Source organism: Panthera pardus, unplaced genomic scaffold (assembly GCF_024362965.1).
Source record: "Panthera pardus isolate Hobbes unplaced genomic scaffold, ASM2436296v1 HiC_scaffold_3, whole genome shotgun sequence".
Lineage (NCBI taxonomy): Eukaryota > Metazoa > Chordata > Mammalia > Carnivora > Felidae > Panthera > Panthera pardus.
In genome coordinates this window covers 57,806,861-57,832,670 of record NW_026526876.1, presented here as the reverse complement: position 1 = coordinate 57,832,670, position 25,810 = coordinate 57,806,861, and the positions used below count along the sequence as shown (strand labels likewise).

The 25,810-nt window shown below is 54.8% G+C and overlaps 1 protein-coding gene and 1 long non-coding RNA gene across 19 annotated transcripts in view; one reads left to right on the top strand and one right to left on the bottom strand.

Moving 5' to 3' along the window:
• The window catches only part of MYO18A (myosin XVIIIA), a 102,566-nt gene that overhangs the window by 27,545 nt on the left and 49,211 nt on the right, over positions 1-25,810 (bottom strand). For 9 of the 18 annotated variants that reach the window (XM_053892992.1, XM_053892994.1, XM_053892980.1 and 6 more), the window contains 21 exons: positions 24,636-24,713; positions 23,215-23,250; positions 21,367-21,454; positions 21,054-21,160; positions 20,768-20,944; positions 20,200-20,413; positions 19,699-19,841; positions 18,987-19,087; positions 18,065-18,128; positions 17,693-17,837; positions 17,346-17,366; positions 15,305-15,481; positions 14,990-15,080; positions 14,499-14,691; positions 13,671-13,757; positions 11,567-11,708; positions 11,252-11,411; positions 10,064-10,250; positions 9,522-9,765; positions 4,869-4,978; positions 1,708-1,773 (listed from right to left, as the gene is read on the bottom strand). In XM_053892992.1, coding sequence (XP_053748967.1) covers positions 1,708-1,773; positions 4,869-4,978; positions 9,522-9,765; positions 10,064-10,250; positions 11,252-11,411; positions 11,567-11,708; positions 13,671-13,757; positions 14,499-14,691; positions 14,990-15,080; positions 15,305-15,481; positions 17,346-17,366; positions 17,693-17,837; positions 18,065-18,128; positions 18,987-19,087; positions 19,699-19,841; positions 20,200-20,413; positions 20,768-20,944; positions 21,054-21,160; positions 21,367-21,454; positions 23,215-23,250; positions 24,636-24,713 — 2,631 coding nt within the window. Of the gene's footprint in view, positions 1-1,707; positions 1,774-4,868; positions 4,979-9,521; positions 9,766-10,063; positions 10,251-11,251; positions 11,412-11,566; positions 11,709-13,670; positions 13,758-14,498; positions 14,692-14,989; positions 15,081-15,304; positions 15,482-16,096; positions 17,216-17,345; positions 17,367-17,692; positions 17,838-18,064; positions 18,129-18,986; positions 19,088-19,698; positions 19,842-20,199; positions 20,414-20,767; positions 20,945-21,053; positions 21,161-21,366; positions 21,455-23,214; positions 23,251-24,635; positions 24,714-25,810 lie in introns of those variants that run through there. The other 9 variants (XM_053892998.1, XM_053892999.1, XM_053892989.1 and 6 more) reach the window with 5 other exon arrangements.
• LOC128774258 (uncharacterized) lies at positions 17,338-22,862 on the top strand. Its single transcript, XR_008418802.1, has 3 exons — positions 17,338-17,610; positions 21,285-21,561; positions 22,658-22,862. It is a non-coding gene; the product is annotated as an uncharacterized LOC128774258 (long non-coding RNA).

Here is a 25,810-nt window from a genome sequence, read left to right as displayed (position 1 = left end):
GTGGGGAATATCCAAGCCCCCCCAGAGGTGGACACATGGGCTAGTGGCCAGCGCACGTGGGTGTCCGACTAGGGCCGAAGAAGGGAGGTGGCGGGTTACGGGATGGAGAGCGGCCCCCATTCTCAGTGTCTCACAATGAGAAGAGAAATGGTGGTCTAGGCACTGGGGCAGGGAACCTTAGACCTCTCCTGAGCAGCTGTACATTGGTGGGGTTAAGAGTCCTTTTGAGTATTAGGTGAAAGCTCGGAGCCCTCTCCTCCCCCACATACCCATCCACACAAATTTTGCAAATTTCAAGAGACTCTCAGATCCCCAAACACCCTGCCTGAACCCTCAGGGTCCTGTGGGCTCAGACTGAGACCGCCTCCTCAGCCGCAATGCGACCAACACATGGAATCTTTGCTCACCAGCCAGCCCAACCACAGCCTAGAAGCCCTGAAATTTCTCCCCCAAATCAGATGTGAGCAAACATCCAGCTTTGCCCCTAATTCCTCTCTGAGCACGAGTGTGCCCTGGGGCTGGCCCGTCTCGGCCAGGCACCTGGGATGCAGCAGAGGGTCTGAGATGGCAGCCGAGAAGAGGACCAGCCTGCACAGGCCCACTCCTGCCCGAGACGTGCCTTGGAGGAAGTGCCACCCCAATGCCAGCCAGCAGCAGTCCTGCCTGCCAGAGGGGTAGGAGCCTGCCCAAGAGACCAAGAGGCTGAAGTGAAACCTTGGACTGCAGGCTTCCCAGGGAGGAAACTCAGCTGGCAGCCCCTGGGCTCACAGATGGTTGGGGATGGCAGAGGTCGAGTCAGACACAGCGAGACCTAAACCAGAAAAATGACACAAAAAGAGTGGGACCACAGAAGACCCAGAGAACAAAGAAAGAAACAAAATGATGAGCCAGAAGCCAAGGAAGAGACCAGCAGGAACTGCCAGGGCCCCAAGGAAAAGGGAAAACCAGCAGAGACACAGATACAGCCAGGGGACGGGAAAGGGAAGGGTGAAACTGTGACTCAGAATACAGAACAGAGACAACAGAGCGGACAAGCAACACCGAGCCTTTTCTGCGAGCATCTCCTTCCACTTCACGCTCCCCACGAAGCCCTGGGACCCGGAGTTCCCTCCTTCCCTGCTGACAGGTGGACAGGTTCAGAACCCTCTTCGTGGCTCCCAAATGCTCTCCCTCCCACCACAGCCCTCGGGGCACATACGTGGATGCCACCTGTCAAGTCTCAGGACAGAGGGGCGCGCAGGGCTCCTGTCTGCGGGAGGGACGCTCGCCTGACAGCAGTTCGGCAGACCGGCACCCAGACCGGGCGTGCCTGCCTTTTATATGCCACGTTCCATTCAGATGAGGAATCGGGCTTGTGGGCAGGTGGTGCCGGCCCAGCCTCACTGTGTCCTGCTTGCTCTTCTGGGACCCTGGCGGCCCTGGATGACTCACCAAAGGGTCCCCTGGACAACTCCTGCCCTCCCGCTTTGTCCGGCTTTCCTCCCTTCTGTCTCCCCCACTCCCCACACCAGGACTCAGGCCAAGTTCAGGGCCACCTTCCAACCCACTCACTCCCTCCTGACATCACAGGGGTGTTCACGGCACTGAACAAGCCAGTTATTCAGAGGGAGGGAAAGTCAAGTTTGCGGCAGAAGGGAAGGGCCAGCTGTCTGGACAAGGGTGACCGGAGAGGGACGGCCCAGCTGCCTTCCTATAGGGACGACTCACCCGGCTCAGGCCCATGCAGCAGCTGCTCTTCTCCAGGTCGAGGGACTCCAGCAGCTCCTCCACTGCCTGCAGAGACATGCCCCTGTCAGGGAGGCCAGGGACCACCCCCGTCTCCACGCAGGACTCTGCCCAGTCACGAGCCTTTCCCATCCTCCACTGAGACAGTCTGTTACTTATTCAACAAGCACCCTCAGTGGGCATCTGCAGTGTCAGGCACTGTGTTGGATTCTGGGGACGTAAAGATGACTACGAGAGGAACAAGTCTTGTTGGGGGGTGAAACAAGTGAATTAGTGAAGTACACTGAGGAGAGGCACTAGGTCAGACAAGGGAACCATGGAAGGCATCCTGGAGGAGGTGTTGCTTGTGTTGAGTCTTTAGCTACAAGTAAGAATTAGCCAAAGTAGGAGACGAGGCATTTCGGGCAGAGGGACGGGGATGAGCAAAGGCCTGGAGACTACAACAATGCACCAAGGAAACCAGACAGTTGAGTATAGCAGGAGTGAAGGGGATAGGGCAGCTAAGGTGCAACTAGACAGGGGGGCAGTAGCCAAAGGGTGAGGCGCCTGTGTGCTTTGAGAACCCATGGAGGGCTCTCTCAAGGAGGGACATGATCAGATTTGCATTTTTCAGTGATCCCACTGGCACACGGTGGGAGAATGGACGGAGATCCCTTAGGCAGTTACTGCAGTAATTCATAAGAGGGGAGGCTAGAGCCTGACCCACAGGGAAGAGAATGAGGCGGAAATGCAGATGATGTCAAGGAGGCAGAGCCTTGCCACATGTGAGAGGGCAGGGTAGACGACTGAGGTTTCTGACTTCTGTAGCTAAACAGTTAATGGTGCCATTCTCCAAGGTAGGAAACGGAAGGGCAAGAGTAGGTTTGGGGGGCGATGGAATCGAATCAGTTTGGTCTGAACGCTCTGAGTTTGAGGTGTTATAAGGTCAGGTAGAGAAGTCCAGAAAACGGCTAGATAGAAATGCATGTCTGAAGTTCAGGAGAGAGGCCTGGGCTACAGGTATTGATTTGATAGTCGTCAATACGTAGACAGTAGTTGAAGTGATGGGTGTGAATGAGGTTGCCCAGGAAGAGGCTGTAGAATAGAAAACATGGACATCCAGGGAGAGCGTCTTAAAGGAAGGGGGAGGTAGAAGAAAGGAAGCTCAGAGGGACAAAGAAAGAAAGAATAGAGAGACCAGAGCAAAGCCAGGAGTGGCAGCAAAGAAACAGAGCAGAGAATGTTTCCAAAAGAACAGAGTTGTCAAGAGAGTCACATGGGCCAAGAAGCACAGAAAAGTGCCCATTAGCGCTGGCAACATGGAGGCCATGGGGCAATAGGAGACCAGTCCCAGGGTGTCAGGGCCAGGATCTAGGCAGCTGAGGGTGGAGGGATGGATGGCGGTGGGACGGGGGCAGGTCAGTGACAGACAATAGTCTGGGGTGAGAGAGGGTTGACGGGAGCCTCCTTTCTGAGCACAGTGTCTGCAGCATGTTTCTCTGTGGACAGAAAAAGGAGAGGCTGAAGGAACAGGAGAGAGAGAGAAAAATTACCACTGATGGAGCAGGCCTCCAGGGAGCCACCAGGAATGGATTCCAAAGCACAGAAGGAAGGGACTGGATGAGGGGAGGGCTACCTCTCCCACCCGGACAGGAGGGCTGAGGAAGGAGGCACCTGAAGAGAAGTGTACAGAAGGCAGAGGAGGAAGTTGGAACCTCAATTTTATTAGCATTTAGAGGCAAGGTCAATTGCTGGGCGGATGATGTGGGAAGGTGTGGTAGGGGGAAATTTGAGGAGAAAGATGGAGAATGGAACAGCAGGGAAGGAGCTTAGAATAGGGGCCAGGGAAGGATGGGGCATATGAAAAACTTGCTGGGCCATGTCAAGGGCCCCGTTGAGGCTGGAGGCCAGGAACCTGTAGGACTTCAAGTCTACTCAATTGTATAATTTTCTCCCACAGCTCTTGGAAGTCCCAAATGGAGGAGCACAGATGCCTGGAGGCTGGCCCTAGTGTGTGTGTGTGTGTGTTGTTTGGGGGGGGGGGGGCATGGGCGGGGGGCGGGTGCCATGGGAGGCTCAGGAGAGCTGAGGGTGACGAAGACCAAGTGATGGGAGGTCTGGACCACGGCATTGAGGCTGAGTGGAAAAGGAAGGAAAGTTAGAAGGGAATGGAGTGGGGTCCAGAAGCAAGAGGTCTCAACAGGGTCAAAGAGCAAGTGTCCTGAGAGGAGAGAAGTGAGGTGCACAGGTAGAGGGCTGTGGTCAGAGAAGGCCACGTTAGAATTTAAGATTTCTGAAGTGAAGTGTTTCCAGGGATGACAAGGTGCTGGGTGTAGCCAGGAGTGGGAGGCTGGAATAAAGGTCAGGGGTCAGACAGAGGGGGGCTGGGTCATCTACATCCACAGCAAGCTTGCCTAGGACACTGGCAAGTCCTGGATGGAAAGAAGTTTTAGAGGCCTCCGTGAATATGGGTCTGTGACTCAGGGGGCAAGGGGATGGGGGCTTTCTGCCTCATTCAGCCCCATTCTCCGTCTTAGGGAAGCCAAGGTAAGGTCTGAGATGTCTTCAGAGTCAGGCTGGGAGCCTGAGGCCAGAGCACAGTGAAAGAGGGGTCCTCTGCTCAAGGATCCCTCTGGCTGTCTGCAGGGCTCCTCTGGGGAGTGATAGCCTGATAGCCCAGAATGGCAGGGAGGCCTCCCTTTCTGCAGCCATGAGTTCACCACCCTGTGCTGACAAGGGGCCCAGGAGCCTCCGGCTTACCCTGGCCCAGGAGGCCTTAACCACACCAATCTTCTCCCTAAGAGGGTTGCTTGCCTCACCTCTGGACAGCTTCCTGCTGTGGGAAACAGTCTGTGATGTGGGAGTTGAGGCTGAAGGGCCCAGGTGCTACCAATGGTACACCCAAAACATTAGTTCCAATCTGCCACCTGGGAGGCTCTTAGACGACCAGCTCGCCAGAGCGCTGGCCTCCAGAGGGGGTGCTCTTCTCTGACTCCCCAAGCTGCCCTCTCCCCACCGCCACAGCTTGGCTGCCATGTGCCCCTGTCCCAGCCCCGGTCGGCCAAAACCAGGAGCCTGAGCAAGGGCCAGCCTGGGTCTCTCTAGGGGAGGAAAGGTAGCCGCTTGGAGTGGGGTCTGAAGAGGAATCTGGGGTCCAGACCTACCCGCCTTTCATCCACCACGATGTAGTTGCGCCCATGTTTCTTGGTCAGGTGTGGTGCCAGGACGTCAAAGCGGCGGCGGAACTCGGAAAATACCATGTGGTCAGGGTAACCTAAAGAGAGGGCGGTCCAGAGTCGGTCCTTCAGCACCCCGTCTGCTCCCGGCACGCCTGATGGCCACTGGCACCCAGGTAGCAGGCAGGGACGTCACTGGAAGGGGAAGAAACTCAAGGGGGAGGAGAGGCCGTGGCTGAGGCAGGCCCAGGAAAGAGGGGTGGAGAGGGAAGAGGCAGGTGCAAGGGACAGGAGGCTGCCCTCCAGCCCAGCGGGATTTCAAGGTTACAAAGGGAACAGTTTCCCTTAGAAGGAAGCAAGCTCCTTGTCAGTGAGGTGTGCAAACGGAGGATGGCGGACCACCTGGAGAAGAAAGCCGGGATGACCTCTAAGATGCTTTCTAGGCTCCGAGTCTATGACTCTGTTCGAACCCAGAGAGAACAATGTCTTCAGGGCTTAATAAGGAAACAGAAAATAGGGCAACAGAGAGTAGCTGAGAGGAAAAGTGCACAGGCTTGGGGTTGGAATCCTGACCCTGGCTCTTAGCATCATGTGATCTTGGGTGACCCACTCAACATTTCTTTCTTTCTTTTTTTTAGTCACAAAAAACTTTATTTAGAATGTAAAGTTTTGGGAAGTTTGTTAAAAATATCAAAAAGTTTGGGGGCACCTGGGTGGCTCAGTCGGTTGAGTGACCGACTTCGGCTCAGGTCATGATCTCACAGTTTGTGAGTTCGAGCCCCACATTAGGCTCTGTGCTAACAGTTCAGAGCCTGGAGCCTGCTTCTGATTCTGTGTCTCCCTCTCTCTCTGCCCCTTCCCCACTCATGCTCTGTCTCTGTCTCGGAAATAAATAAACATAAAAAAAAATTTAAAAAAAATATCAAAAAGTTTGAAAGCACATGCCTAAATAGGATTACGGATCATTATACAACTTAAGTTTTAAGTTTTAACCAAAATGGCACTAAGAGATTCTATAGAAGGTTATATAATTTTTAGCAAAACTCAGCTCCTTTAATATAGACAAGTTTTAGGTTTCTTAGGTAATTAGAGCCCTGATAAAAACAAATATAGAAACCTTGTTTTTCTGGGTAGATAAAGAAAAAAAAAATGTTGTGGTTTCTTATCAAGAGCAGATCAATAATCTAAGAAAGTCTTCTTTTTAACAGAGAGAAAAACAAAATTTTAATTTTAGACTGGTGTACTTTTTTCCATTTTAGGTTCTTATTTTAATTCCAGTTAGCTAGCATCTAGTATTATATTAGTTTCAGGTATACAATATAGTGATTCAACAACTCCATACATCACCCAGTGCTCATCACCTGTTTCATCCACCCTCCCTAGCCCTCTCTCCTCTGGTCAATTATCAGTTTGTTCTCTCTAGTTAAGAGTCTGTTTCTTGATTTCTCTCTCTCTCTCTCTCTCTCTCTCTCTCTTTTCCCCCGTTGCTCGTTTGTTTTGTTTCTTAAATTCCACATATGAGTGAAAACTTATGGTATTTGTCTTTTTCTCACAGACTTATTTTGCTTAGCGTTATACTCTCTAGTTGACTCTCTCTAGTATACTCTAGTATACTCTACTATACTCTCTCTAATGACATCCATGTCATTGCAAATGGCAAGATTTCATTCTTTTTATGGCTGAATAATATTCCATTGTATATATATATATATATATATATATATATATATATATATATATATACACACTACATCTTCTTTATCCATTCACCCATTAGAGGATACTTGTAAATAGCATTTATTTTATTTTTTTAAATTTACACCCAAATTAGTTAGCATATAGTGCAACAATGATTTCAGGAGTAGATTCCTTAGTGCCCCTGACCCATTTAGCCCATCCCCCCTCCCACAACCCCTCCAGTAACCCTCTGTTTTTTCTCCATATTTATGAGTCTCTTCTGTTTTGTCCCCCTCCCTGTTTTTATATTATTTTTGTTTCCCTTCCCTTATGTTCATCTGTTTTGTCTCTTAAAGTCCTCATATGATTTTTGTCTTTCTCTGACTAATTTCACTTAGCATAATGCCCTCCAGTTCCATCTACGTAGTTGCAAATGGCAAGATTTCATTCTTTTTGATTGCTGAGTAATACTCCATTGTATATATATACCACATCTTTATCCATTCATCCACTGATGGACATTTGGGCTCTTTCCATACTTTGGCTATTGTTGATAGTGCTGCTATAAACATGGGGGGGGGCATGTGTCCCTTCGAAACAGCACACCTATATCCCTTGGATAAATGCCTAGTAGTGCAATTGCTGGGTCGTAAAATTATTTTTAGTTTTTTGAGGCACCTCCATACTGTTTTGCAGAGTGGCTGCACCAGCTTGCATTCCCAACTCAACATTTCTGACTCTCAGTCTCCTGATCTTTAAATGGTGGACCTACCACTTATCTTGCATGGTAGTCATGGGGCTTGAATGACAAAATATGTAGAAATCACAGTGTGGCTCACATAATGGGTGTTCAATAAAATGCTACCTTCCTTTCCTCAGTCCACTGAAGCAAGACACAGAAAGGGCACCCTTAGTGCTCCTATCCTGACCTTGAGCCTTAGGCTGAGTGACCAAGACTTATAGATTCTCTTTCCCTGAAGAGTGTTACCTCTAGCAGAGACCTCCCTAAGGCTTGAGGTGAGGGCAAGGGTCAGATGGCTTCTAGCCTGGAGCAAGGTCGGGATGGTGGCCAGGAGGAAGTTACCCTGAGCCACTTGAGGGAACCAGAGCCTGTGGCAGAGGACCACGAGAGCCACTCTTACAGATTCACAGAATTTAAACTGAAAAGGGGTCTTAGAGCAGATACAACTCATCTTCCAGGCATGGAAGCTGAGGCCGAGGAGGTGGACCGAACGGCTTGCTCAAGGTCACAGACGCTGCAGCTAGAGGCAGAACTGGACTCCAAAGCCGGGCTCTTGACAGCTAGTCGGGGGCTCGCTCCACTCCACCGGCCTAGCCAGCACTGGGAAACCCTCCAACTGGGAGATGAGGCTGATGCGTGTGCCCGATAATTGAAACAGGAGGCGGGGGCCGCTGAGGGGCCAAGACAAAGTGAGCTATTGATTGTATCTGAATTGCAATTAAATTGATGGGCCAGGATAGCAGGTCCGGACGCCTGGCATCTTAATTAATCATCAGCGCTATCGATGGTGGCTGGGGACTGGGCGAGGGGAGGGGGGCCTGCCGCTGCTGGCCTCATCGATCTGCTTGTTTGAGTAAAGCACATTGATTTTGGTTCAGAGCGGTAACAATCTGGTTTTGAAATAATAAACACCAACTCCATATCAAGACGTGGGGACAGATCAATGATTTATTTAGAGCAGGGAAGGGAGCCCGTATTTTGGCTTTGGCTGCTAAGGAAAAGTGATGGAGTCCATGGGGATGCCTCAAGGGGATCTGGCTATGGGCGGTGGGACCCTGCCAGTTCTATCAAAAGGAAAAAGGGCAGAAATCTGGCAACCCTTAACTTCTCAGGCTAATGAAGCCCTACTCAAGAGGCATGGACTTGGAAGCTGGTCCACCTGGGTCAAATCTCGCTGTACCACTCAAGAGCTGTGTGACCCCAGGCAAGCTACTTAACATCTCTAAGCCTCAGTCTCCTCATCTGGGGATGGTAATAGCACCTATGGCTTATGAGATTGTTGGGAAAATTAATGAGTTAATGTCTATGACGAGTTCAGAATAGTGCCTGGTGTACCGTAAATACTCTAAAGATGTGAACTGAGGTGATCCTCGAACAACATGAGAGTTAAGGGTGCTGACCCCCTGTGCAGTCAAAAATCCAAGTATGACTTTTAACTCTCCCCACCCCCCCACTACCACCCCAGAACTTAGCTACTAATAATCTACTGTTGACTGGAAGCCCTACCAATAACAGAAATAGTCGATTAACACATTGTCGTGTGTTATGTGTAGTATATACCGTATTCTTACAATAAAGAAAGCTAGAAGAGAGCAAATGTCGTTAAGGAAGTCACAAGGGAGCAAAAAGACAGGCATAGTACCATACTACAAAAAGTCCGCATATAAGTGACCTGCACTGTTCAAAACCAGTTAGTCAAGGGTCAACTGTGCTAATTACTCTCACCCTTTCCATCACCTCCTCCAGATGGGTCCATAAAAAGGGTCTGTCTGACCTTTCTTGGGAACTGTACATACTTCAGAAAAATTTAGCACCTCATTTCTCATCAGGGGTGCAGCCCAGCCACCGGCCTGCTCTAGGAGGTAGTTAGCACCACTGAGCAGACAGCTTGAGTGGGTCTATTGCTGTGGGCAGAGCAGGGAAGGGGGAAAGAAGGAGCTGTGTGAATAGGGCACGTGGGGAACGGGGGGGGGGGTGAGGAGGATTGGAATAGAGAAGGGAGAGGAGGAAGAAGGGGGTCAGCCAGGTGGAAGGAAAAAGAGAAAGGAACAGACTGGGCTGGAGAGACCCCCACTGAGCAGGCACCAGAGGAGGAAAGAGATCTAGGGCCCAGACGGGGAAGCAGCACCCCTCTAGCCCCATGGGCCCCATCTGGGAGGTGGGGAGGGGCAGGAGCCAGTTCTAGAAAAGAGAAGCAGTAGCTGAGAGGGAGGGAGGCCCACCTTGGCGGTACATGCGCATGGCGTCAAGCAGGCGGGAGCCGCGGAGCTGGGCACGGAGCAGGGGCACGTCCAGCTGCAGGAGCCCAGCCTCGCAGTGGTCCCCCGAGGGCAGGTCCAGCTCGCTGCTGCTGCTGACCCGGCGGGAAGACGCAGAACGGGGCTCCCCAGCCCAGCCCTCTGCTACAGGCAGGAAGCAGTGCACGAAATGCAGCTTTGATTTCTTGATGGTGTCTATGAGGGCGTCCTGCCAAAGGGAAAGAGGCAGGCCTCAGTGGATTCTGATGGCCCGGCCGGGGGTCAGGAGAGCTGGGACTGGCATCAGCATCTCCGCTCCCCACGGGATGGCAGGTGTCCCACCAATGGCCAAGACATGCCCTCACTCGGCCTGCGTGGCCACTCAGGCAGCCGTACCGAAAAGAGGACTAAATAAGAGCGCAGTCAAGTCAGAGTGGGACGCTGAGTGGGCACCAGGTAAGTTGAGTGTGCCTAGAATGGCCAGAGAAGCCCCGAGAGGGCCCCAGAGCCTGGGTGGGCACACTCACCACCTGCAGCTTAATCTGGATGCACAGAGACTTCTTCTTGACAGCCGCCATGCCTGTGGTGAAGGTCTTCCGCATGCTGGTGGCCCGGCGCAGCGCCAGCTGCGAGCCGCCCTCTAAGCCTGCGATGGAGCCCGACAGCACCGTGGCGCTGCTCGCCCGGCCCAGAAACAGGTTGCTGATGATTTTCCTGCCGGAGGTGGAAGGGCGAAGGAGGGAAAGAAGACTCACTGAGAGCGTAGTGGAGGCCATTCCTTCTCCCAGTTCCTAGGACACCCCCAAAAGCCCCATATCATCGTGGCCAGTGGCCTGGGTTATCTGGCCTGGGGCTGCATGTCCCGCACCCTAGAGAGAAACTGTAGACAAATCTTCGAACAGGAAGAAGAGAAAACCACTGGGTGGAGGGGGACAGAAGCCTAGGGGTAGGCAGTCATTGAACAGAGCAGAGTGATCTGTTCTTGTCCATCACCAGGGAGGGCAGAGGTCCAGTGTGGCAGGAGAGATTAGAGCCCAGCATCCTCTGCCATACCATAGAATCTGCATATGACATTTACTGGTTGTTATCTGAGCTCTCCCCCCCTGTCCCCCCCCACCCCCCAACTGGGCAGGGAGTTTTGTTTTATTCATTGCTATCTGCCAGGCACCCGGAAGAGTCTCAGTCAAGGAGCAGGTGCTCAATAGTTATCTGCTAAATACACAAATGAATGACAGGCCTTGTATGACTGAGGGGTTTCTAAGGCTATTTCTGCCTTCTTTTAAAATTTTTAATTCTTATGGTATTTTAAGTAATCTCTACACCCAGTGTGGGGCTTGAAGTCACAACCCTGAGATCAAGAGTTACATGCTTTTGTGACCAAGCCAGGCACTCCATTTTAAAGTTTTTGTTTGTTTGTTTGTTTTGTGTATGTGTGTGTGTGTGTGTGTGTGTGTGTGTGTGTGTGTGTTTACTACTCCTGTCTTCTATGAAGAACGTGGAGATGCTATTCAGATTTCAAACTATAGGTCCCTCCAACCACGTCCATCCCACCTCTATCCAGGAGGCCACTCCCAGGCCCTCAAGACCAATTGACCTTAGCTGTCACCTCTCAGGAAGTAGAGGCAATCAACCCTGCTGGTGAGGGGGCCTCTTAGACCAGGGAGGCCAAAACCAGCCCTGGGGACGAGACGTGGAAGAGCGAGTGGTGTCCTTACTTCTGGGAGTCCTGCAGGAGCCGGGGGGCGTTCTGGGTGGCCGGGTTCTGTTTGGTGTAGCTCAGCCAGCCAGCTACATTATACTCGACCCAGTTGGTGCCATGACTGTGGCCCAGGAGAAAATGGTGGGGTTTGCTGCTGCGCAGGAGGGGGCTCTGGCCTGAGGGTGGGAGAAGTAAGGTTCAGATCATCAGGGCACAGGCCCCAAAAAAGCCCAGGGACCCGGTGAGCCCTTCCAGACAGTACCGTCTAGACCCGTATAATAGTGGGTCCTTCCGAGGGGTAGCAGAAGAGCCCTCTAGGGGTACCACCTACCTTTCTTGTCACCCTCCTGGGGGCCATAGTAGGAGAAAAGGCGCTCCAGGAGGGCATCCTCAGTGGCCCCTGGCACCAGCACCTCCTCTTCCAATAGCCATAGCAGGCCCCTTGCCTCGTCGGTGCGTGCCAGTGAGCGGACCTACGGAGAAGTGAAGAAATGCCCCCGTGTCACACGGAGCCCCTGGCCCGACCACACACTATCGACACGCCACCCATACGCACACGCATTGCAGCTCCTGCCACTCACGGCTGACACCTTGTGGAGCAGCTGCGCAGCAAGGAGAAAGAGGGAGCCTGAGAGAGACTAGAGAGAGAAGCCCACAGCAAAACACAGTTCCTAGGAGTCGTGTCCGAAGTCACCAAAGGCTGAAGGCTTCTTGTTAACCATCCTCACCCTGCTGGAAGTGAGGCTGTGTGGCCCTCACTCCCTGGGCATCACCTCCCAGGCAGACTAAACGAGATGAAGTCTGGAAGGTCCCTGGGCAGAGGGCATGGCCCGAAGGAAGCAGTCAGTCAGTGATGGCTGGGGTTAACCCTGGGCGCCCTGGCAGCGGGGGGGGGGGGGGGGGGGGGGGGGAGACACGCGGAGAGGGCTCAGAGCACTGCAGGGGGGATTCCTGCAGGGTCATAAACTCAAGCGTCCAAATTGTAAGACAGGCGACTTAACAGATATAACAGCCAAAATGGGCGGAGTTGGGTGACTGCCTAGCAGGTGTCCCCATCTGAGGGAAATGGCTATTTCCCAATCAGCTGTAGCCAACTTCTGTCCTGGAGGAACACTGGCCTAGTGCAGATAAACCTTCCAGCTTTTCAAGAGAAGGTGGAAATACTGAATTCTGGTTTCTAACACCCTACGCAGGCCACACAAACCAGGTCTGCGGCCACACCTGGTCTGACGGTGTCTTTTCTACAGCATTTCCAAGTCTTCCTTGAGCAAGAAGACAGAACCGCCCCCACACCCCATGCTTGCCTGGCCTTTAGGGACTGAGGGACAAGAGAAGTAAGAAAAGTGCCACTTTCCCTTTCTTTGAACCCAGCTGCCTGCATCTCCTCCCCACCCCCACCCCATGGCTGCCCAAGGGAGCCTGTGTGATTCTCAGGAGGAAGCAGAATGTGGCCAAGCACTGAAGGGCAGCTAAGGTCCCAGACTGGCTGGAGCTGCATGGCAGGACTGGGCAATGAAGGACAGTGCTCAACAGGTTCAGCACCGAGGGGTCCCTGTTCCAGAGGTGCTAAGGCCCATCAGATAGGGACAGCAAAGAAGGGAACACACTGTCTGAGCCACTGCCACTGCTAAGCCACACGGACTGACTTCCCCACACCTCCTGGGAATGGCAAAGGCTCTCACGGAGGCCGGCACAAGAACCCAGGTGCCAGGAAAAGCAAAGCCAGCTTCCCTGGGGTGACATGGAACTTAGGCAGTTTAAGGACTTGTCCCAGGGGACACTCGATCTCCCTGGGGCCCCACGTCCTTGTAGCATGGCAGGGCCTTCCCACAAGGAAGAGGGAGAGGGAGGCAGGGCTCAAAGCAGAGGAGGGGAGCCTAGCAAAAATGCCAATTCTCGAGAAAAGTCCCTATGAAACGTCCCTAACTGAAGATAATCAGCAAATGCCAAGTGTTCATCAGGCCGGCCGGTCTCCCAGGCAGCAAAGTACCCAAGATACTAGTCCAAAGTGTGACAAACCCTGCCCCTAAGGTTGAGGGGTGAGGGCTCACATATATAGCCAGGCACAGATTCCTTGCTTGCACAGACTCCTCGCCCGTTCTGCTTGGCTGCACCAGTCTCTTGGGGACAGTGGGAGGGATGACTATGTCCTCTGGGTCCAGTCAAACCCTCACCATCGAGGAGGAGACACCAGAGTTCCTGGCTCAGCCAGTCACAGGACAGGGCCTGAGCCTGAGGTGGTAAGAGAGGAGGTCACATCTTCCCTTGTGGCTCAGACACCTGGGGCTAAGGCTGTCACTGCACAAGGGCAGAAGGGAGTGCCACTTCCTGACCAGACCAGCCAAGCAGCAGGTTACAACAGCAAGGGCCTGACTGAGGTTGAGGAACAGACAAGGGGAGAAAAGGCCAGTCCAGGCCCTTGCTGGGGTTCCTACCAGGGACTGATGGGAGGCTTGGTCCACAGCTGCCACAGAATCATCCGTGGCTGGCTCCAAGTCGTCAAATGCCAGCTCAATGTTCTCCTAGGAAGAAAGGGAGAGAGGTCGTGAGCACAGGCCCTTTGAGGGGTGCAGCCCTGTGTGATGGCCAGGCGGGGGCGCTGGGATTGGGACAGCTAAAATTCTTTTAACCTTCTTCAATACTGAGGTAAAGTCGCATATTCCTGTTATTCGCACCAGTTGATTAGACTATGCAGAATACCCCTACTCTCGATTTCACACAATTACCCTCGAAACACTTGAAGACAGACAGCTGTCATTTGCCTCGTATATCTTCTCTCATCCAAGATAAATATGCTCCCCAGTTCATTCATCTCACCTCCACATGAGGTGGGATTTCTAGATCTTGTTCCATGCGGGACACCCTTTCGTGAAGGGGCCCTAGCTAATCACCATCTTAACAGATCAGGAGACAGACAGGGAAGGCCAGGCCTGACACACGTGGAGGCAGGAATTCACGGGGCCTAGGTGGGTGCCTTGAGGGTGGGCAAAGAGGGGCTCTCAGGGACCCCGAATGCGGGTGCAGCTTCTTGGAGAGCAAACTCTCCACAGGGTAAGAATGTAGTCTGGGGCAGGACAAGACTACCACTCCAGAGAACACAGAGAGACAGAAATGACAGAGCAAAAGCGAGGAAGGGAGCCACCGGTGGGGAAGGTGGTGCCTTCTCTCTCCACAGATGCCCTCCCTGCGGGCGCCAGGGAAGTGAAGTTGGGGGCCGGGGTGGGGGTGGGGCGGGGGCAGGCAGAGGCAAGGTCAAGTGCTACCTCCTTGTATCTTTCTAACTCCTGCACAAAGGTGCGCTCGTGGAAGAGTCTCTGCAGCCGGTCCTGGGCGTAGTTGTGGCATAGCTCCTCAAAGGAGGCTCCACGGGCCGACCCACCCTGCTCAGGGTTCTGGAAGCCCGGAGTGTCCACAATCATCATGGAGCAGAGTGAGTGCTGGCTGGACTTGAGAGCCCTTCACAGGGAGAGCCTGGGTCAGAGCTGGCCAGGGCAGTACCACTGAACACGCTTCACTGGTCTGCCTATGGCGCCCAGGCAGCCATGTTCTGCCCCAAGCCAGATCTCCACCCTGCCCAGGTGCCCACGACCCTGGTGGGGAGGATGTGCCTTTTGTCGCCCGCGAGGACAATGAGCCCTCTGCTGGCGGAGAATGGCTCCACCTCAGCAATCACACCAGCACAGAGGTATCAGTCAACTCCCGCCTTTGTCACGGCAGGAAGCTGGTCAGCTCCTGGGCCCTGCCTGGCACTCACCTGTTCACCAGGGAGACGAGAAGGGTGAAGAGCTCACTGTAGAGGCCAGACGCCATGCCCTCTAAGCACTCCAGTGCACTCAGTTTGGGGCCTGTGGGGCAAGAGCATCATCTCTACCTCCTGCCCCCTGGGAATCCCCACGGGGTATGCTCTCTACCCACCCCGGCTCAAGTCAGCATGGGGCCCTGGGGCTGGGCCTCTTCCTCTGATGGAAGCACCTATTCACCCCAGCAGTCTCCCCACGCCAGAGAAGACTGCAATGAGCCCCGGATGAGGCCTCCCAATCACATCTACCAGCCAAGGGTCCCATGGTACCTGTGCTATCTCCCAGGCTGCTCTCCTCAGGGCCCTGGCGGAAGGAGGTGGAACGTTGTAGGGTTCCACCCTTGTGCTGGTGCTTGAAGATGGCTGAGGAGAGCTCCTCCAAGCTGCAGCCCAACAGGTATGCGGCCTTCTGGGCCCACTCGTGGCGGGCAAACTGCTTGCGTCCAGCTGTGGGGTGGAAAAAAGGATCTGGCATCTTGGGTCTTTCTCCTTAGTCCACTTGATGACCATTGGGCCCTTTGGCTCCCATGGCCAACAACTGGGGAGTGAACATCTTCTGGAGGAAAAACCAGCCCTGATGACACCAGAAGGGCTTTAGGCAAAACAGGAACAGCCAGCAGCTGCCCGCAAGCACTTCCTGTGTCCTCTGCCCTAGTGAGAATGAGCAGGTCCTAAAAGAGGAGGTAACTCCATGCTGCCGCCGCCAGAGGGCGCCCAGGCAGCTTTGACCATCGCTTTTAGAGGACTTGGCCTCAGGGGTACCAACTAGGGGTGGGGCGGTCCGAGGAGGAGCCAGCCCATCTCTAATGAGCACCAGAACCACCTGTGCCTGTTGGGGACACATCATGGGGGAGTACCAGTGCCTCCCCCTTCCAAGAATACCCTCTCCCTTACTTCCAGGCGTCTGCTGGGGGAGACCACAAACACCCACCCATGGCCCACCAGTGGGGAAGTGGAAAGAGCTGCCAGGGAAAGGGAACAGCCCACGCAGACAGTCGCGCCTCAGCCAACATGTGTCTAATCACAGCAATTAGGGAAAGCTAACAAGAAACAAGGTTTTACCTTCAGCAGCTTCTGTAAGGCAAAGGACCAGCATGCAGCATGCAAAGAAAAACAGCGTGTTAGCAAACAGTCATCAGCTGAGCCCGCCAGGCCCACGGGAAGGGACCATGGGGGGTGGGGGGTTGTGAGGATGAGCAGGCAAGAGAACATAACCACATTCAGACTCCGAGACACAAAAATACACACATGTGCACACACACCATCTCAAAGGAGTGTGTTCATGGATGCAATCACACTGTCACATAGAGACCTACAAAGACACCACACACACACACACACACACACACACACACACACACACACACGCACACACACACCCTCTGGGAAATACCGGAAGCTCTGAGGAGGTAACAGACCCTGTTGACACACACCCGGAGCTCTCCGCGTGCAGTACAGGGTTATGGGAAACCTGGGCTTGTCATCGCCTCAGAGCAAAAGAACTTCCTCAAGACACAGCCACACGCCTACCCGCCTGCCCACCTACGCAGTCTGGAGACAACTTCTTTAACTCAGAGCCCGCTTCCTCTTTGGCAGGGTTGCCACCTGCTGGGATCATAAGGAACCTAACACCTGAACGCCTGTTCCTCCATGCACCCACCCACCCACCAGTGCTTTCTCGCTCCTGCTGAGCAGCCTGGGGCTCTTCACATCCCAGAGGAACACGAAGTCAAAGCCTGAGAGGCTGTTCAGAGGCAGCATCCCTCGGAGAAAGGGGAGAAAGGGGCAAAGAGGTGCTCAGAGTGCCCAGCCGTCAAGGTAATCTCAGAAGGAGGCAGCAGAGTTCTTCCAAGCCAGACCAAGCTCTAGCCATTCACAAGCCCCAAGTTCAAGTGCGGAAGCAACAGCCCATTCGTTACCACGGTGCCTGCCGCCCCCTAGTGGCCCCCACCTGGATATGCAAGAGGAAGAGATGCCTTCTACCAAACCAGTGAAGAAAAGGGAAGACTCAGAGAAAACTGGCCTGGGAAAGCCCCAAGAAGCAGGCCCACCCTACCCCATCCAAGCCCCAAGGAGGGCATCCTGAGAGGCCCCAGGATCTTGAGGCAACACAAGTAGAAGCAGCTATGCCTGGGACTCCGAGAAGCCTCACAGCCGGCAGGCACCTTCTCCCCCCTCAACCTGGGGCTTCTCCCAGGCCAGTCCCCTCCATTGTGACAGAACAAGCCCAGCCCCCAGACAGAGCCCAGGGCAAGCACCAAGATGGGACAAGGTGGCCCCTACACCCCAGGGAGGGGCCAAGGTCAGTTACCGGCTTGCTCCTCGGGGGCCTCTGTCAGGAAGGGAACAAGAAGCAGAATTATTCCAAGGGGACTGCTCGGACTTAGGGCCCTTCTCTTTCCCCTCAGCCTCCGAATCCTGCCCCCCCCCCCCCCCCCTTCACAGTGCTCCGCATTACTGCCATCCAAGTCCAGGGGCAGAGATCCTTCTCTGGGCATCAGAGCCTCCTGTTCTGACGTGGGAGACTGGGAAGAGGCACACGCAACAGAGAGTGATAACAGACACATCTGTGCTGGGTGAGGACAAACCGCGAGTGGCAGGGCCTCCACAAGCTCTCCCGGGCAACAAGCCAGGCTGTTGGGACCCGTTGCGGGTTACCTTTGGTGGCGCCTGCAGCCCCCAGGTGGTAGATGGCAGCCAGGATGAGCCAGCAGGCTTTCTGTTCATCTGGGGAGATGCCCAGCACCTTCATGGCGGTCTGTAGCTTACTGAACTGCTGAGCCGCCTTCTGCTTCTCCTCAGGCTGCAGGGACAGGAGGGGACGCTGGCACTGCACCTTGGTGGGGGGGGGGGCGCTGTCCCTCCCGGCATACCCCCATGCTTCGGGACCCTTGGGGAGGGCAGGGCTGGGGAGAGCTGCCCAGCTGGGGCTGGGCTCCTGCTATTCCCGTGGGGTTCTCCAGGTCACTTCCCCTACTCCCCTGTTCCCAAGGCCCAGGACTGCCAACCTAGTCCCCACAGGCCCCTCACCTTGGCCAGTGGCACAATCCCAAACACATTGTTCTCTGCCAAGTGGTTCAAGTGGAGCTCTGTCCTAGGGGTACAAATGAGGCATCAGCACAGTGCTTGGTCCCCATGCCAAGGCCATCTCCCTACCAGGGTGGAGACAGATTCAGCTTCCAGACTCTCAGTCCTGTCTGCCCGTCATGCCCTATTGTCAGGCCAGCTGCCGCCACCTTCCCTAATTGGCCTGAAGGCCTGGTCAGAGCACCAACCTCCCTAGGACAGGTCGTCAGAGATGCTCTGGGGAGAGTGTCCAGACAGACCCCTGAAAGAGAGCCAGGAATCTGCCTGAAGCACGAGTCCAGCCAGGACAGAGACCAGGCTCTCAGCTACAAGAAGAGTTAAGGAGGATAATGTCCTGGGGCTGCTTACTCAGCCTTATCATTAATCCTTTTTTTCAAAGAACAAAGACAGCAAGCCTGAAGGTCTAAAGGGAAAAGCCTGGTAGATGAGCCAACATGGGGGGCAGGAGGCCCAGTTTGGAGGTCACAGAAAAAGGCCCGGGTTTTCGGCTCCAGTATGAACTCAAATAACAGCTCAGCCCCACGTTAGCTGTGTGACTTATAGGCAAGTCTCTGACCACCTGCATCTTGAGGTGCTTTCCTCTGCAGACCTGGAGTAGCAGAGGTCATAGCTCGACCCTGGGAACACGGGAGCATCAATTATGCCCCTCACACATAGCCAGGACTCTGTGCCCGGGACCCAGGAGTTCCTGTGGGGTACAGCCCATGGCTCATTCATCTCACCACCCCCAGTTACCTCAGAGCCTAACATGTAGCAAGCGTACGATAAACAAACGGTATGGGATGCAGTCAAGTGACAAGGTCCGGGAGCCATCAGTGAGCTAGAACCCAGAGCACCCTCCCCGATTTCCTTTGTCCCATCTCACCTGAGGGTGCCATCCCCACAGGCCAGCAGGTAGTAGAAGACGTTGAAGGTGGCCTCACCGGCTGGGCGTCGGGCCACACGCAGCTTCTCCAGTAGCATCGTCTATGGCACAGCATAGAGGGTATGGGCAAGGAGGGTGGTGCCAGGTAAAGCTTCTCCACCCCACACCGGAAAGAACAAGGCCCATGGGAGCAGGCAGGTGCAGCTTACTCTCAACCAGAGGCCAGATCACCACAGGGTCAACCCTGGGGCACAAACCAAAGCCAGGGGGAAGGAGATAGGCCCAGCTCACAGAGGGGCCTTGGTGCCTTGCCCAGCCCCCAGGCACAGTCTTCTCAGGGAGCTGGGCACTTTGTGGAAAAATATTTCATTTAGCATGGAAGGGGACCAGCTTCGGCTGGAACTTACTTTATTGACAAGCAAGTCTTACTTGGGTGAAATTAGCCTGAGAGAAACCCCTGAACACAGGGCCAGGGCCCCAGAAGTAGGGTACAGCCAACCCCAGGGTTGGGCAGGAAGCTGAGCCAGGACCCACCTGGGGCAAGAAGCATGGGGGGGCAGAAGACATGGCGGGGGCAAAATGGTGACAGCTCGGGGCGGAGCACACCATCCCTGCTGGAGGGGATCCTGGGTAGAATCCCGGGAAAATAAGGCACAGGAGGGAGCCTGAAACCAGGCAGCCAGTCTCTTAACTACCCTGAGTGTCCTCTCACCTGGATGGAGGCTGAGGCCACCTGGCCAGCTTGGTCAAAGTCCAGGGAGAGGATCTGGGAGAAGCGAGTGGCATTGCCGTTCATGATGGTGGGGCTGTTCCCAAAGGCTTCCAAGAGGCTGTACAGAGCCTGCCACTTCTCTGCTGTAGAACAGAGGCCCAGGAGCCATCAGGAAAGCCTCTAGAGGCCCAGGGGCCATCAGGAAAGCCTCTAGAGGCCCAGGGGCCATCAGGAAAGCCTCCAGAGGCCCAGGGGCCATCAGGAAAGCCTCCAGAGGCCCAGGGGCCATCAGGAAAGCCTCCAGAGGCCCAGGGGCCATCAGGAAAGCCTCCTGCCCAGGGCCTATTCCCCCAGCACACAAAGGCTCAGAGTTACTCAGGCCAGACTGCCCAGGGACAGAGGGGGTCTGAGGGCACAGAGAAGCCAGGGAGAACAAAGCTGACACCTACGAGGCGCTTCCATCCCCAGCCCCTCTCAGTTTTTCCAGGTGGCCTGTCTCACCAGAAAACACCTTGTTCCCACTGGTGCCTGCGATGGTGGCCAGGTACTGCACCAGATGCTGGCAGCTGGTGGTCTTGCCACTGCCGCTGCTGCCCAGGAGGATGATAGACTGGTCCTGGCGGCTCATCAGCATTGCCCTGTATGCGGTCTGGGCCACGGCATAGATGTGGGGTGCCATGTCCTCCCGCCGACACCCCTTGAACATGTGCATCACCTTGGGTGGGAGGGGGAGGGCGGGAAGGGGCAGGCTCTTAGCTGGTCACACTTGGACAGTCCTCACCCCCAAGGTCCACATCTTTCTGGGCCTTTCACTGTCGGGGGGGTTGTCGAGGGATTCCCAGGCTAAGGCCTTGCACAGAAATGCAGATACTAGCACAGTCCCGGCCTCTGTTAGAGGTTACGGGGAGGGCTTCATGTCCCCACCCCTTGAAACGGCTCCAAGTTCAACTGTGAGAGTGGACAAGAGCCCAGTGGGATGCCAAAGGGAAGGAGCAAAGCCAGGGAAGGTGGGGTAGGTAGTGTGTGGGTGGGTCCATGGGGCAGCATGGTCGCCTAGTGGGTGCCGCACCTTCTCAGAGTACACGGCAGGGGCCCCACGGGGGCTGAGGACGAGCAGGCTGGGGCCAGCGTACGTATGCAGCAGGCTAGCACCATAGCGCTGGCGCAGTGTGTGGAGGACGCTGGACTCATTGAGGTACACCAGCGAGGCCAAATCTTCTAGACGGTCGCAGGAGGGAGCATTAGCCTGTGTGATAGGACAGGCAGGCAGGCACTGAAGAAGCAGAATCTGTCGGCACTGCCAGTGGACAGGCCTGCCCTGCCCAGCCCACTTCCTGTGCCCTCCACCTGCAAACCTTCTCCACATCATCCTCGTCCACATCCAAGATGGCGCCATCATGGTCTAGCTTCACACGCACCTTGCCTTCTGGCAAGCTGAGCTCCTCAGATTTGAGCTGACTGCCTACAGAGCGGGGACAGACAGTCAGACACAGGCCCGGGAAGCCTCTGCCACCCTCTTCAGGCCCTTTGTGGTCCTGTCTCTTCCCTACTATATCACTAGCCTCTCCTCGGAACTCACCACCCAGGCCTCACCAGACCCAGAAGGCACACCCAGCCCGGAAACCTGAGAGGCCCAGGCATCTGCACCCTGGGCCTCCCCAGACTCACCCAGAGAGAAGCCATCCTTATGGACCAGCCACACCTTCTCTGTCTCATACCAGGACTCCTCAGCTGCAATCTGCTCTTCTGTCTTCACCTATCAGAGGAAGGGGGGGTAATAAATAGTCAGACCTTGCTCTGGAAAACAGTCAGGACAGAAGAGAAGAGACACGTGAGGGGAAGTGCTTCCAGATGAGCCACCTGGTAAGGGGGACAGTTGGGTGGCAGACACAGAACAGGGGACATTGGAAGTGTCAGAGGAAGAAGGTGGGGAAGCCAGGGGATGGGGATGGGCCTGAGGAGCCCCGAGGACAAGGACACAGAGTTAGGGACCATGCCAGCCTTGAGGGTCTGGAAGGACGGGGACACTCAGAACCCGAGCCCTGAGGAGAGTAGACTGTAGGAAAGCAAACCAGCAAGTTCTGCCTTCAGCCACCCTCTTCCCCACCTCCCCTGTAGGGGTGGTGTGCTGAGCCCACACCCCTCTCCCTGAGCCAACGCCCACTGCTACTGTGACCTCTCATGCCCAGCCTCTGTCTCGAGGTGGGAAAGGGCGCTTCCTCAAGACCCGAGAAGTGTCTACTGCGGACTTTTTACTGCAAAGTGATATATGGGTCCTAAATCCTAGTCTCGGCCTGGTCTTCCCTCCAGAGGATGCCCTGCTGGGCAAGGAGCAGTGCCCAGATGTACACGCCAGCCTTTCCACTCCTCCTCCATGCCTCCTCAGAAGGCCAAGGCCATAAAATAGCATGGCCAGACATATGAGGGGGGCACAGAAGTGCAGCAGTGTTTTGCCAAACACAGGAAAAGACTTGTATGCCACATGGCTGGGCACTGGAACAGCTGTGAGCCACCATCAGTCTCTGAGAGTCCCCCACCCTCACAAGACTTGAGGCCGAGGTACAGATGCTGCTCTGTGATACTGACCCCCTGTGTGAGGGATTGGAAAGGATAAGAAAACATAATAAATATTTTCTTTGTCACATTTCTTGGAGCTGAACGAAAAAGAGATCTGGGTTCTACTCCCAGGTTGGATTCTGGGTTCAGATAACTCCCTCTTCCTCGCTGACTGCCCTTCCCCGTTGGAGAGAGAAGGGTACGCGTGGCCCCTAGGCTCTGGGAATCATGACCAGGGAAATCACCCTTCAAACAGGAGAACCACTATGGGGCTGGCAACATTTTAAATTGTTAAATGAAGACATGGAAAAAAAAAAAAAAAAGGCTAGTTTTTTATATTTGAAGAAATGTAAGTTTATAAAAAAAATCAATGTTTTCTTTTTTTCCAAATCACATGATACAGGTTAAACGTTCATCTCGACTGGACACATTCTACGGGTCAGATGCTTGGAACCTGATGAAGAAGGGGACATCACAGGGTCCTGGCCTAGAACGAATCCTTTAGAGCTAATTCAAGGGTAGGTTCCCAAATTGGCCAGCAGGTGGAGCCAAAGAATGCCACATCTTCTGGCTTGGGAAGGCAGGTGGGAGGTGGGAGGGGCTCAGCCTTTCAGCTTTCTCTACCCAGAGTAAGAGGAATTAAAACACCTAGAAACCAAAACTCTTGCCAGGCCCTTGGGTTCCAGTGGTTAAAATCCAGATGCCACAGGTCCAAACTCAAGTGGTGGCACTCAGACTGGACACCTCCCAAGGGCCTGACACAGAACAGCCCCATTTCAAACTTCTGGCACCGCCTCCCCCAAGGATCCCCCCAGATACAGGGTGGGAGCCGGAAGGGAAAAGAGGCCTTACACTCCAGCATGAGGCCCGAGCACAGACGCCAGCCCAGGTACAGGCCAGGGGTGGAAGGCGGTCACTGGAGGAAGCGGAGGGCTCCTGAAGGGGGCAGGAGCACCCTACCTGGCTGTGGGCAGGAGAGGCGGCCTCAGGGTCCAGCTGCCAGCAGCAAGCAAAGAAGAGAGAGAGAAAAAGAGGGGTGAAGATGAGTAGACCACTGGCACGAACCCTTCGGCAAGCACTCTGGGCCAAGTGGGCGGGCACTTTCCAGCTGCCCAAGGTGCAGGGTGGAGGCTGGAGGAACTTGGCGCCAGGATGGGAAGCTGGCCTGGGCAGGTCAACTGTGTCCAGTCAAGGAGAAGCCAGACCAGGAAGGCAGGGCCCGGCATGGTGAAGAGACACTTGCTATCAACGGACTTCTCAGAGTAGCTGCTCTGTTAAGTCATTCACTGTGGCCTGGGCGTGAACATGCCACTCTGCCTCCGGCCATAGTCTGTCCCGGGTGGGACATCCAGTGCATTCTGAATTAGGCTCCTCTTCTGTGTGCTTCCCAGGCCCCCTCACCACACCCAGGGCCCGGGCCCCTTGGGTGGCTCTGGCCTTTTCTCCAGGGCACTGGCCAGCCTAGCTCCCCTCTATCTGGCCTCCAAACACATCAGAGCTGTCACTCCTGCACAGAACAAGACCATAGGGCAAGTCTCATGGAACAAGACCACTAGCAGCCCCAAGTCTGGGACCCTTTCCTCAACCCCCCACTGCACCCCTGCACCACTCCTAGAAGGGCACACCACAAGCAGAGGCAGCACTCCATCTGCAACCTGCCCAAGAACCAAGGGACTGTCGGTAGACCCTTTGGCCAGACTTTGCCTCTCTTTTTCTGTCTGATTACTTTTTTTAAAATTTTTATTTATTTATTTTTGAGAGAGAGAGATGGAGTTGAGCGGGGGAGGGGCAGAGAGAGGGAGACACAGAATCTGAAGCAGGCTCCAGGCTCTGAGCTGTCAGTCCAGAGCCCGACATGGGGCTTGAACTCGTGAACTGTGAGATCATGACCCGAGCTGAAGTCGGATGCTTAACCAACTGAGCCACCCAGGTGCCCCTCTGTCTAGTTACTGAAAGACCTTTCTGAAGAGGAAGGGGACCCAGCTAGACCTTGGACCTTGCCTATAAGGAATAAACAAGGAGTTAACTGGCCCCACCCGCATCTGAAAAGCCAATGCATCAAAAAAGGGGAGAGTCAGCTCCCTGCCTCACCGTCCACCAGGCCCTGGTACCAAGACATGTCCTCCAGGACAAGAGAATGGGGCCAGAGATGGGGGCTGGATCCACAGCCACGAAGGGCCCCCTCCCACCGGCACAGGGCCTTGGGTCCCCTAGAGGAACAGGTCTCACTGTGCTCAGACCCTCTGCAGAGCCCTTCTCTCATTTCTTCAGGTGAGAAGCCCACGTGAGGGCCCCCAGTCTGCCATGGAGCCATCCTTCCATATTCAGGTGCTCCCCCCGTCCCCCCTGGCCTGGGAACCATACACGTGAGGTGGCATTACAGGAGTTGTGAAGATCCTCTCAAGGCGCTGGTGGGCCTCCTCTGCGGGGGTCAGCTGGACCTCAGCGGCAGCTCCTGCCTAGAGGTTAAACCACTGTTAGTCCTGGCCTGGGGAGGAGTGGGGGGCACGGCATGCCAAGCTTCTAGCCTAGGAAGCCACTGGGACCCAGTGGGGAGGTGGAGTAGGGTCAGGGAGGCAAGCCAGGCACCAACTTGAGCTGTCTTTTTTAAGTTTATTTATTTTGAGAGAGGGAGAGAGAGGGAGGGTGGAGAAGAGAGAGAGAGAGAGAGAGAGAGAGAGAGAGAGAGAGAGAAGAGAGAGAGAGAGAGAGAGAAAGCACGCAAGCGGGTAGGGGCAGAGAGAGAGGGAGACAGGACCCCAAGCAGGCTCAGTACTCTCAGCTTGGAGCCCAACGTGGGGCTCACACTCACGAACTGGAGATCATGACCTGAGCTGAAATGAAGAATCGGACGCTTAATTGATTGAGCCACCCAGGCAGCCCCCAACTTGAGTTTTCAAATTATCCAATGGGGAGGGGGAGGAAATTCCGGGGTTATTTCTTCTCACAATCCTAACTACTTCAGCACTAGGATGACCCTGTTCTCCCACACACCCTCTGGCCCCTGCCCCAGGCCCAGGTGACAGGTGGCTGAACTTCAGCTCAGGGCACATCTCAGCCCCTCAACTCCACCCTAGTGAGAGCGACGGGGAGCCGGAGGGAAGGCAGCCAAGCCAGGGAACAGGCACATGACTCTCTCTGGCTACTTATAGGTTCTACTCAGGGGCTGACAGTACACCTCACAGCCTTCCCGGGAGGCCCAAACACCCCTGCCAACTCCCGTGTGCCAGGACTGATTTCCCTGCTTCAGAGCAGGCCGGCAGGGCTGGGACGGCTGCAGCCTCCTGTTCTCGAAGTTCTGCCAAACCCAGGAGGAATGGAGCAGGGAACCCGGCAGGTTCTGGGACCTTGGGAGTCCCAGGAGGTCATCGGCAGGGAGGGCCTCTAGGCTGCTCTACTCCCATTTCCCCCTCCCCCCCGCCTTTCTAGCCAGAAGAGCTTGCAACAGGTGGGAGAAGCAGTGGTGAAACTTGACTCCTCCCTCCTACACCTCATGAGGCCTCAGAAGGGTCCACAAAATGGGGAAGTTTGAAGGGAACTGTCCCTGGCCAGAGGA